We start from the raw sequence: 12,749 nt of genomic DNA on the forward strand, positions 1-12,749 counted from the left end.
ACACCTTACACACACACACCGTGGGGAGGGATGGGGGACCGTTGGGCGTTGAAGGATGCCACAATTTATTCCTTCCGTTTTTTCCTAACCTCCTTCGTTGCCGTCTCGGTCTGTGTATGTGTGTGTGTGTTTCCGTCCCTGCCTGTGTGCCTGTATTGTTGTTCGCACGCGCTCCATTCCACAAACAGAAAGTGTTCTGCCAGCGAGTGAGGGAAAAATTAATTCTGCCTTATTTTATTTATGCATTCAAAAGCGTATTGCCACGTTGCCGCTCGGCGCACTTTCCAGTCCACCTGGAATCACAGTGAGGGCGGAAGAAAAGCCATCGCTCTGCGTCATCAACCCCATCTGTGGGGCCACGCGCGCCATGTGCAATTTGCCCGCAGGTTGTGCGGTTCCCCCTATAGTGTTTGTGTGTGTGTGTGTGTGTGTGTGTGTGTGTGTGTGTGTGTGTGTGTGTGTGTATGTGTGTAGTGTAGTGTGTGTATGTGGTGTGTGGCACCCACTATTCGATTACCCACTTGTGTGGTACATCGAATGTCGTTGCACGTGTATGTGTTTACTGAAAAGAGTTAGTTTTTCACCGTTCCTTTAGGGAAGGTAGTCGAGCTTGTCGCGCCGGTGGCGGTGGTAATTCATTAAACGCGTTTTACCAGACCGCGAGTGAAGACAGGAGCCGCCGGACCAGCCAGCAGTCAGCACAGCAATTTTCATTCCTGGTGCAGCCAGGAAGGTTTTGTTGCCATTGCACATTACCGTTCTCCTCTTGGAAGTACAAAAGCTCCCTTCCTTTTCGCCCTTTTCCTTTCACCATCCCACACTTTACACCACATTCTTGGGGCGCCTTTCAAAGCCGCAACAAAAACGTCTTTTTACACGTGGAAACCGTCGGTCCGTGCACACTTGAAGACGTCTTTTCATTACTGTTTGCTTAAACCCGGCGGTAAAGAAACGCTGTGCAGCACGACGGAGTGCGACCTCAGCCACTTGAGCCGGCTGCCTCGATGCAGCATAAAGCTACAATGGGTATGTGTGTGCGTGTGTGTGTTCTACTGTGAACGTGCAGTAGAGGTCCTTCGCCGCTTACACGGGTCGTTTGTTGAAGTTGTACAGTTTCCATGGAAGGTGTTACTGAACAGGTGAAAAGATTCTTCCCCCCACGGTCTCCGGTGAAAGAGGTTAAATTTTAATTAAGAGGGATCTTGCAAAAGAAATAATAGTAACCATTTTCCGTGTCCTACCCTTGCGCAAGTCGCTATAAAGCAGGGGTGCTGTATTAAAAGAAAACTGTCTTTGCATTTCCATTCCCCGCTTAATGTTTTTGTCCGTCCGACTCGTTACACGGGCGCGTTTTAATTTAAGCAATCCTTCTCTGTGTCTACTTGATTATCATTCCCTCCTCTATTACATCTGTTCTGCCGTCACTTCTCCGTCAGCAGCACAGTGCAACTTATTTGCTGCCAAGGCAACCGAAACAAAACAGTTCAGTGAGTGAGTGAGTTTAAAATAAGCGTGTGGTGCATTTAAAACAGGGGCAAAGGAAACCCCCTACCCATGCTCCATGTGCGTTGGAAGTGTTGTGAGCTGCAGTAGAAACTCAACAAGGCATATTTAAACGCACACACAAACACCTATTCGAGTGCAGTGTAGTGCTAGTACTATCGCGAATTTTTCCTACCAAACTTTTGAAACCGGGTCTGCAGTACACACCGTCGTCACCTACGAACCATGTACCCGTACTACGAAACCGACTGGAGCATACTGCCGCCGGAACACAATCGAAGGTAGGTCCGCACGTGTCGCTTACCTGGTAGCCGAAAGAACCCTTACCCTCAACCCCTTCCCCCATTTTTGCGCCCCTCAACTGTACGGATCCTAATGATGGAACAACATGGAAAGCGACATGTCGCGTGTAGAGAGTACACACACACACAATCATCAACATTTTGCTAATGGAGTGAGGGAGGGAACTTTCGTGACTTTGGTGGGAGAAAAAGTTTTCCTTCTGCAACTGTTTGTTTCATCAACGAATGTGTGTGGGTATGTTTTTTTGCAGTTCTGTCTCCTACTTCCTTATCTTCCGGCGTTCCCACGCTACACCCGGTACGAGACGAACATGTGGACGAAGACGACGGATTGCTTGTTGACCTTTTCGCCTGTTGACCTGCAGAACTCGTTTCGTTTCGCTCCTGCCTTTTTGTGTGCCCTTCCTGTTCTCTCGTACAAACGGGGCTTCAGGTTCCAATATCCGGTCTCCGTTTTCTGTCCTCCCGGTTTAACTTACTGCATCCTGTGTTAGTTCGTTAGCGGGAGACGTTTGCATTCTACCTTTTTTCTCACAGCCCCCCCCCCCCCCCCCCCTTTTTTACATGCAAGTGACCTTCTCGTATAGCTGACAGCCGTGCGCGACTGGATCCATTTCTCAGGATTGGAAAATGGAGGTTTAAATATGAAAAGTGCCTCTTGCCGGTGCTTGCAACGGCTTTCCCGGGAACACACATACGTTTCGAACGGTTCGGTGCACTGTGTGCCTTTGGTTCAATATTTTATTACACACTCCAACGGGTAGCAGTAGTCTACGCCGCCATGCCGCTTGCGGAAACGCTCTCGAAAGCCGGTCACTCGATGCAGATGGCTGTGAGTGCGTGTGTGAAGTATATTGGGAAAGCTGTTGAAAAATGCAACAGTCGATTCAGTTTGCATTTTTTCTTTCTCGGTTTTTGAAAGAAAAAAGGTTCTGATTCTCAGTCATGCATCCACACACTGCTGGCAGACATTCCCATCAACGAATAACTGATGTAACGTGACGTTAGAGAGCCAGCGTAATAAATGTTTTTTATATGCTATGGCTCTGAATTTTAGCAAAACTTACCAGATTAGTTTTATAACATTTTCAATGAGTTTTTGTCGGCAATAACTTTTGGCAAGGGTCACACGGATGCATTTCCATTTTAATCCTTTCACTTTTTTATTCATAGCGAGATAAAACTATTAAGTTCATCCCTTTCGTTATCGCTGTTAAGTGTAGATAAGCTTTTTTTTAATCCAAGAAGAGCAGTGAAGTAGATTAAACATGATGTAAATTCTTACCATTGCTTTATATAAAGACATACTGTAAATGTACCATCTTTTTCTCACCAGTATTAATGGTGTTGCAACGATCAATCAAGTAAAGGGCTTAAATAAAACTCTTGGCGAAATTTTCCTTTTAATAGTGGGAACTGTTTTATATTTCGACACTTTAAAAAACGTTTTCCGCAGTTTCTCCTTTGCTCTTGATGTTGCTACTAACTTTGTTTACGCTTGCGCGCGTCCCTTTTTCTTAACGACCTCAATTGACCCTTATGCTGACCGCGGCCGACCTATTTTCTGATTCGTCCCTTTAATGCGCAAACTGGTTATGCTCTTCTATCCAACGGCTGTCTCACTTTAGAAGCATTTCGAAAGCTTTGCGCCATTCGAACGGATGATTCGAAAATATGCTGTTCGAATAGCTGTCACCGCCACAACAACAATAACAATAACAACTTTGACTGTCAATTAGGGACCTCGTGTTAACAAATGGTTTACACATAAATATTGGATTATTTATGTGTATCAGTTTTTTTAAATTCAACACAAAAAAGAACAAACGAGAAAATGATCATTTTAGTATCTATCGGCGAGAATGATCAAAGAGAATGATAGAAAATTCATTAGATTTAATCAGATCCGTTATGTTTTCTTCTAACCGCGTTTTATTGGATTACAATTGTTCGTATATTTCTGTACGTAAAATATATTTATACCATTTTTTTTTTTTCAAAATTACTGGTACGACGCGTGCCGAATGGAATGGCTTTTATGGGTATGGGTAACGAATCTTTGGACTGGGCTGGCGATATATAGGACTAGCTATATTGGTACAGCAGTACACCAATCAACAAATAGTCAAGCCCTTAACGTATACCTCAACTACAGTTGTAGCATCAGCGATAAGAAATAGGCCTGTGTGCTGCCCATATAAACGTGTTGCAAGCGTTGCAATTTGACAGGAATGAACTCTCTGAATCCAGTAATTTATGACACCGATATCAATTTTAGGAAGCAAGAAACATTCTTTCGATAGAATTATTTTTTGAAAGGCAATGGATTTTGTTTACTTTTTATATTGTTGAAATTTTCCTTTAATACATTCCATTAAAATACTTGTTTCCCCGAATAACATACTGGAATTGGAAGACTACAGGGGTCATCGTTGTAATTAAATTCCATCACTCATGCGCAATAAATCGGAATGTTTTAAAACATTCTCTGTATCATTTTATTCTCATTTGCAACTTGTGTGTGTGTGTGTGCGAAGTCTGTCGTGTGTTGCCAATAATTCCATTTCTCAACATCGCACCAGTGTTTGCCCGTTAGTCACGATCGATAACGGCGATAAAAATACCCTTCCCCACTCCCTCCTTTGCAATTAAACGCTTCTGCTGCTGTATGTTTCGAATATTTTCTAGTATTGCAATCAATAAAAATGTCACCTGTGTCATTTGCGGCGAAAAAAAACGATTTTTTACTTCGAAAGAGCCGGTCAAACCGCAACTTATCTACCGTGTTTATCCGTCGCATCCATTTCGTATCACTTTCACTTGCTCGCTCCTCTTCATCGGCACGTAAATCTAATCGCAAACAGAGCGGTTTGAGTCAGGGGATGATTTGATTGAATGTGGTGCGTATCGTGCAGCGACGAGCGGACAAGTCGCGATGGGAAGGACCCCCTAGCTTGAGTGTTTCATTTTCTGGCTCCATCAAACTCGGCCCCGGATCGATTCGCCGACTACTACTACTACTACTATAACACCGGTGACATCAGGTGTGTACGTGCGTACAAACAAACTTTCAATGGGCAATAGACGCCGCGGATCGGAGCAGGAAAACAACTTACAACTTTCCTGCGAATGCCATTCGAGCGTTATGTGTTTCTTGCGTTTGCCCTTTTACCGCACCATTTCTTCCGATGACCTGACTCTTCGATTTGCGGTTACTTTTAAAGTCATCCGGCGTGTATTGAGAGGAATGTATTTTTTTATTTCTTATTTATATACCCTTCTCTCTCTCCCTTCATCTAACTCCCTCTGTCTTGCTTTAAGCGTCTTTCTATGCAATAAAAACACGATATCAGTTCAACTTTTTGCCCACTTGACGAAGGAAGAATGCGCCCGAGGGAGCAAATGTTGACGGAAATTGTTTGTTTTCTACCCAGTCCTGCCTCCTCCTCCAGTCACATGGACCGTTGTGGGGGCTTGAGGGTGGTGGAGGGAGGGAGTGATACCGCTAGCCTCCCTGTGTTGCCATTTGACAGGATCCGTTCCATTTGCGATTGATGTATTCGTTTCGTTAAGGCCGAAACGCAAAATCCTGTGGCAGCTCACCGGCTTTGAGTGGTTGATATTGATGGGCCACTTGGAGCTGGATTCGGAGCAGAAATATTAATAGCCCACCGGGTAGGGCAGCAACACACATAAGTCGCACGACAAGACAGAAATGTATACGTCGGGAAGTATATTTTGTCCGTTTTATTGATTTCCGCTGACGTATGGTATGCGAGCATGGTGTAGTGCGAGAATTATTGGGAACAAAACTTTTCCTCGTTTTCGTGGGTCAATGGGGGCAAAAGAAAATCTTGAATGCTACTTCTACAGATGACAAGGTATACTAACTCCTCGCCCCCTCCTCTTCTCCCCTTCCCCTTGTGTTAGTTGCTGTTGATGGCCAATGGGGAGGACAAAGTTTTGGGGCACAATGTGTGCTTCCTTAGGTGTCGTTTGTTTATCTGCTTCGGTTTTGATGTGTTACCATTATTTACTTCTAGTTAGCGATGTATAGAAGGTTTGTAATCAAGAACTTTCCATGTAAAATTTGATTAGAGCAAGGATCGTTTATAGTTGACTGCTTAACTTTACAATCAAACTGTCTTCATTTTTCATCGATCCATGATCAATCGATAACTTTTATACCTTATTTGACAAACGACAAACAAATTAAAACAAAGCATCAACAAAATGACTGAAACTGCGCTCGAGATAGAATTCCACATATCGTTTCAAGAAAAGCCCATATACCTTTTAGAAATTTGAAAACTTCATAACCACGTCAATTTGAAATCACTGCTAACAGCATTTCCATGCTAAACTTCCGGATCATAACACCCTCTTCCCATCTCGTTACAGATGCAAACTTGTCTAACTTAATTTAAATCAATTCCGTTACTGCTCTCACAGACGCCTCGAGGAAAAGCGTCCGTCCGCAGCCGGTACACAGTCTTGTACAAACTTTGATGTACCCGCCCTAACACGTCGTTGGTCGTGTAAAACTGTACAACTATCACCCCCAAAAACGCTTCCACAGGTGTCCAAATGTGTCTCTAATGGTGTAAGTCAGCCCTCAGGAAGCTCGCTACACAGCGAACATGTAAAACACGCCTTTTATTTGCCAAAATGTAAATGGGAACATTTCACCACGATAGCCACGATGCTAATGGCGCACTGCTGTCGTCGGTTGACTGGAATGGAAATGCTAATTATCAACGAACAACGGGGCTTTACAATGCCATTGGCTAATAATTTTCAACTTTTCCCGTGTGCCGTGCCGCCATTTTGCGTTCGATGAAAAGCATCACCGCTACAAGTTTACACTATCAGCGATCGTTTAGAATAAAGACCGCTGTGAAAGGCGATGTGAAGCGCACCGCTAAAACAATCATGTGCCACTCACGATGTATTCGTCTGCAGGAGAATTCCCTTGCGGCACCTTTGTTACGCGATGTTCACTGGTGGTGATGGTGGTGAGCGCTACAAAACGGTTTTCCCATTTCCGATACGGCCTGATCGCCTGCGAAACGAACGAAACGTGCCCTTATTTGAATGGCTTGAAACGTAACCGACCGATCCAAAGCAAAGATTTTGTCGTAGAATGGCGAGAAGAATGTTTACGGAATCGACCGATCCTCTCGCCCTCACTTTCTCTCTATCGTCTGGCATGGCAAAATTCAATCACACCGGGAAACGAGATGAAATTTTTAAATAAAATTCCTTCCTCGATCCTTTCTCCTCCACATCGAAAGCCGAAGCTGAACTGCTGGTAATGTAACACCGAACGCTCACCGCGATTTTATGCTAAAAGTGACAGTAGGCCACAGTAGCAGTAAATGCTGCTCAGTGAAATACGACAGCTGAAAGGCACTTATCCGTCTTCGAAGCAGCCATCGTGTCAATTGAATGACGAGATTGACAGTTTACCACAATGGCGAGCGAGGGCGAAAGGGGAAAATGATTGACAAGGTTGTGTGCGAAAGCATCTCATATAACAGCGATTTACATCACACCGAGCATTTAAGCTCTTGCAAGGTTGTTCGATGTAAAACAGTGTTAGGTTCGCAGGGCAAATCGAACAAAAAATGATGCACAGCCGCTGGGCACAATTTGCCCAATTAGAAGCCTAAGCGGTATCGCTTTTCGTTCTGGGCAGCCCAGTCACTTCACTTCAGCCCCAACTCGCTCGGCCACATAACCGAGAGCAATTTATTGGTCAAATAGTGACCAATATTGTGACCCCTTCGCTCGGTCTCTTCCTTCTTATCGGATGGATCACACGCAAGCACAAAAGAAATGTATACATTCTCCCACCATCAACCCAGCCGTGAAACAATACGTGGCCAATCTTTTCCAGCTGATTAGGTTACAGCTAATGGTAACCATGGTAAGGCATCGCTTCCCTGTAGCATCTCTCAACATCGATGCGGCAGATAGTGGCGTCCAAAGTTCGCCTTTCCGGTAAAGTGTGAGTGTGCGGGCAAGAAACACACAATGGCCCCAAGTGGATACGCTCCAGCGAGAAGGATTAAGTGCGTCGGCAGTGCTCAATTTCCGCCCATACCGTGTCGAGCGAGCCGAAACAATATTAACAGCCCGACACTGGCGCGCGAATCGGGTGAACGAATATGAATCCTAGGGGCAGCATAAAAAAACACAACCTTTTGGACAGTGGGAAAGACAAAAGCGGCCACTCGTACACTAGCATCACATCGGAGACAAATCAGGACAGCGGCAAATAGATGAAAACGACTCCCAATATTGACACGCGATCAGCCTCGGGCCCGTACCATGAGGATGAGGCAACGCTGTTTGCTCACGAAATTAGAGCACGTGCCCGTTTTTTCTCCCTTATTCCCGATTATCTGCGGATAGATGGGGACCATGCGGGGATTGCTGCTGGCGGAGGAGATGCTGTTGATATTCCACCTTGCACTGGCATGTGGAAATTTCTGTGGAATGCTGACCAGCGTAATTTATGGTCAAATCCTTTCCGATACAATTGGCTCTAAGCTTGGCGCTGCCAGCGTTCATCTGCCAGTGCTCCCACGCGTGTCATCTCACGGACTTGTCGTGTGTGTGTGTCATACACACACAGACACATGTCACATACTTGACCGTCCCCGGCGGCTGTTCGGATTCCGTGCTCGGAAACATAATTAATCGTTTGTTTGAGCCGGCAGGTCAAATCGCACCGTGTGCTCAAACCGACTCCAAACCGACCGACCGCAAACATATGTTCTAGGGCATGGGCATGTCCACACGCACACACTACTCCCACACACACACACACACACTCTCACCCTCTCTCACACTCTCATCGTTGTGGACTACCACTAAATCCGGTTTAAGTCGGTCTCCAAAGCGGTTCATTTCGGTTGCCTTGGTTGCTTAAAAACCACACTGACTGGCGTGCTAGCGGAAAGCAGCGGAGCCATTTTATGATTAGAGCCGAGTAGAAAACAGCCGAGAACGAGAGAAACTCGAAACGGTGGTTCAATGGTCGCATGAAATATTAACCAAAAAGCACCCTGCTGCACTCGGCTGTGCTGCTTTCCGAGGTTCCGTGTTCGGTGCTCCCTTGCAATGTTCCCCCCTCCGGCGGTGGTACCGGTGGAGAGCTGAAGCAGGTTCGGAAATTGTAACGACACCATTTTGAACGCAGCAACCCCTCGGAAGATGGACTAAAATGAAGCGAGAGAGCTTGGCCGAGAGGAGGACAACCATTAACGTACGGCTCGCGGAGCCCGCCCGCATCACACTCGAGACGTTCTGGAACGTGAACACGTGGATGTGGCCGTGCTACGTGCGCACCCGGTTAATGATCGAACGCGAAAATCCCATCACACCTCGTGCGAGGGTGTCGTCCTGGTTCCGGTGTGGTGAAGATTACTTGGGACAAGAAAATGCTCAGTAACAAGGAACGTTTGCGTTATTTTCCTGGGTGTTGCAAAAACAAGAAGATGCGAACATTCAGACATACAGCGTGACGTCAATGGAAAACCCGTCCTTCGGGTGGGTTGTGCTGCTTAGCTTTGCGGGAAGTTGGTGTGGAATTGACTGTTGAAAAAAAGAACAGTTCAAACGCAAACGCAACAGTTTAGACACCAAAATGGCAAATGGTAAACGTACAAACTAGCGAAAGCGTCTGTCTGTTCCGTTCACCCTCTGCGCTATTTACACAACACTCGAGCGTGTGCACTCATTCCCTGTTGTGAACTATTGACTCTACCAAACCTTACCCATACCCAACCATCTTAATTAGCTCCGTGTCGAACTAATGCGAAGCAACCGCACAGCTCGCTAAAACACCGAAGGTGTCATTTGATGTGGTTAGGGCCAAAGGATCCCACGGCGACGGCAAAGTGTGTCACACCAAACGGGGGAGGCACCGAAAGTTTGCCTTTTCTGTGGGTCTGCTGAATCTCATCGGTTCGGCTCCTCATTTCTCAGAATCTTTGATGGTTTGATTGAGCAAACGGTCAAATGAAACAGCGGGTTGTGGGAAGGAAAGGGCAACTCAAATGCGATTGTCGCGACACCCATCGACACTGGGTCGATCGATGCCATCTAGGTTACGGTACTTCTCGGGAACCATTAACCCTATAATACCTCTTACTTATAGCGAAATTGTTTCGTAATCTTTTTCTGATTCCTTTCAAACCTTTGGTTCACCCGAACGAGGATACCTGCTCGTTTTTTTTATTATTTGAAGCCCTTTTCTAGGCCGTAAGCAGACGTAAGCAAATTAAAGCGTTGAACCTTTTCGGCGGCATCGTCTACCCACAAAAAGGTCTATTGAAGGTACGCTGCTGGGGAAGACTAGAACGTTTGAGAAAGAAGTTTTTTGAAAGTCCAATTGGGAGTGCATAAATGGTAAGAAAACCCAACAACAACAACAACAAAAAATGAACTGAACAATCACCGAAAGAATGGACGCAATGTAATGCTTTGCGCTCTTAATCCTATCCAACAGCAACAGCCACCAGGCGGCTCCATGGTGGAGTGCAATGTGGAGAAAACGATTGAAAAAATAAAAACACCAGCTTGGGAAACACAATTCCCCGAACTGATTTAATGTTTGCGCTACCCGATTTGGGAAATTGGCCACAGAACGAGAGACGAAGAGAGAGAAAGAGAGCAGAAAACGTGGCGTAAATACCCCAAGAGAACGCTATGCTTTGCCTTCTTTCGGTAAAAGAAAGCTCAGTTTCCCTCTTGATGGTGATGATTCGGTTTTAAAAATAGCAACGAATAGTTAATGAGCTTTCCCTACACCAATGAGGGTTTATTCTTCCTCCTTCCTCCTTTTCACAATGCCCTTTCCGCTCCCTGTAAATGAGCTTACCACCCGGCAGCATCGGGGCAGCATCAGCTGCATGCCTTCATCCCGATCCCGCGCGCCTTGATGGTCGTACCACCCGCATTGCCCTTAGTGCCTGGCAACCATCTGTACACTAATGTGCATTGCCTCTGCCATTACCATGTCGCTTTCGCTTAATGTATTTTCACCGTTAAACAACGATTTATCGAATTGGCACACGGACTGTTGTCGTCGTCGTCGTCGTCGTTTGCCATTCAACATCCGGAACAGCCGTGCAAGCGGTGCTCTGTAGTTTTGCTCCGGTTCGGTTGATCAACCTGTGATTTATGCATAATTTCTTCCGCTCTCGGATGGGTTTCCGCCATTTTTGCAGCGCCTGCTTTGACCTAAAGGAAAGAAAGCGACTACAGCGGTCGCACCGGAACCTTCACTATACAACGGTCGAGCGGTGCTCTGGTGGCCGTTCTGAACGGACGATTGAGTGCTCCGGTGCCGGATGAAATCTCCCGTAGCGTGAAACCCGACCCCGGGGTGGCGAGCCGAACGAAAGCGAATTTGGGTAATAAATTTCTATGACCTTTCTTGCAGTCAGCATTCGGTAGAGGAACGATACCAAAGGAAAGCCACGTTACGGGCTGGGCTTTTTATACCCATTCGCTCAAGTATCGGTCATTTCCATTCCATTTTTCTTACCTTCCCGTTTACTCGAGCCCTATAGGAAAAAGCTTACCCTTTTTGCGGGGAGTGTGGCAAGGTTATTTTATCTCTCTCTCACTCTCGCTTCGCGCACTACGCGAAAAATGTGTCGTATTTTATGTTTATACCCTACATTAACACTTCACTTTACGGTGTATATCATCGATGGACCGGGTGGGCTGACCGGTCAGCCGGCCAGCCGGCCATTCACGTTGATGGATGCCTGGGTTAGCTCGTAAACGATTTGTCAACGCGCGATTTCGGTCGTGCAACGTTCAGTCGTGCAGATTAGTGGGACGCTGTTTTGTTTCTAATGCGCGATAGCGTAGGGTTGACCACAGCACACCAAACGAAGGAGGATGGAAGCGAAGGAAGGAAAAGTCACCAATTTTTCTTTCGCGATTCTTTTGCCACGCTAAAATACATAATGTTTGGGTGGAAGATAGGTCGACCGATGGTACAACGGCACGTTTAATTTGCACGAAACAGGAACACTGAAATTGTTAATTCTAAAAGGATTAAACGGTGTCCGTGCCAACGGGAATCTCGCTTGGAATTAATTACTTTTTTCTCGTTGTTTTGTAAGCTGTGTCATGTTGTGATAACGTAGACCGTTCTTTTCTTGTCGCTGCTGATTTCGGTTTCGAAAGTTTATCCCTCTTTGATTTAGACCCTCCAAAATGGGTAAGCGATTCTTTGTTAGTTTTACTGCTGTTTGAAAGGATAATCTGGTTATAAAAATGTCCCGCGTGTCAAATGCGATTATGCTTTTATTTTTAAGCGCGGTTTTTTATCGACAATTCTTATGCTATACAAAATATAAATAACAATACACAAAACATTCATGCTTCATCACAAAGGTTTCTTTTATTTGGTTTAGAGATTACTAAGATATGGTTGGTCATTTTGAATATCTTTTTTTAATTAACTTTTCTATACAAAACCTCATAACTATTCATAAAGTTATATTGATTTCATATAAAAAAGATCAAAATATGCTTAAGGCTTAGATCATTTAGAAATGGGCACTTTACATTGCGTGTATCTTTTATACGATTAATCCAATAGAAAAAAAAATGGTTTGAATGAATCATAGGTTTTGTTATAATGTATTTTAAAAAAATATGAAACAAATATATTATTCGCCTTTTCGACGAAATTCTTGAACCGGCCCACAGCTGTTTTAGTCACTGATTTGGTCAGTAAATTCCACCAATTCTACATTTGTATGATGTTGCGTGCAACAGTCGACTTGGGCAAACTTAACCGTTTTGCCAGCTCCCAAGATGACACTAATGGATTAAACAGATAGTTGTGCACAATCAAATTTCGCTTCTCCTCTTGCATGTCGAACATCTTCGAGCAGGAATATCTAAATTGGA

At 45.1% G+C, this 12,749-nt stretch overlaps 1 protein-coding gene across 9 annotated transcripts in view; it reads left to right on the forward strand.

The window, feature by feature from the left end:
- The window catches only part of LOC1275037 (AP-1 complex subunit gamma-1), a 34,645-nt gene that overhangs the window by 1,009 nt on the left and 20,887 nt on the right, over positions 1-12,749 (forward strand). For 4 of the 9 annotated variants that reach the window (XM_061645206.1, XM_061645199.1, XM_061645202.1 and 1 more), the window contains exon 2: positions 1,440-1,784. In XM_061645206.1, coding sequence (XP_061501190.1) covers positions 1,729-1,784 — 56 coding nt within the window. In that variant the 5' untranslated portion in view covers positions 1,440-1,728. Of the gene's footprint in view, positions 1-1,436; positions 1,785-6,388; positions 6,409-12,749 lie in introns of those variants that run through there. The other 5 variants (XM_061645201.1, XM_061645203.1, XM_061645204.1 and 2 more) reach the window with 2 other exon arrangements.

Source organism: Anopheles gambiae, chromosome 2 (genome assembly GCF_943734735.2).
Source record: "Anopheles gambiae chromosome 2, idAnoGambNW_F1_1, whole genome shotgun sequence".
Taxonomy (NCBI): Eukaryota; Metazoa; Arthropoda; class Insecta; order Diptera; family Culicidae; genus Anopheles; species Anopheles gambiae.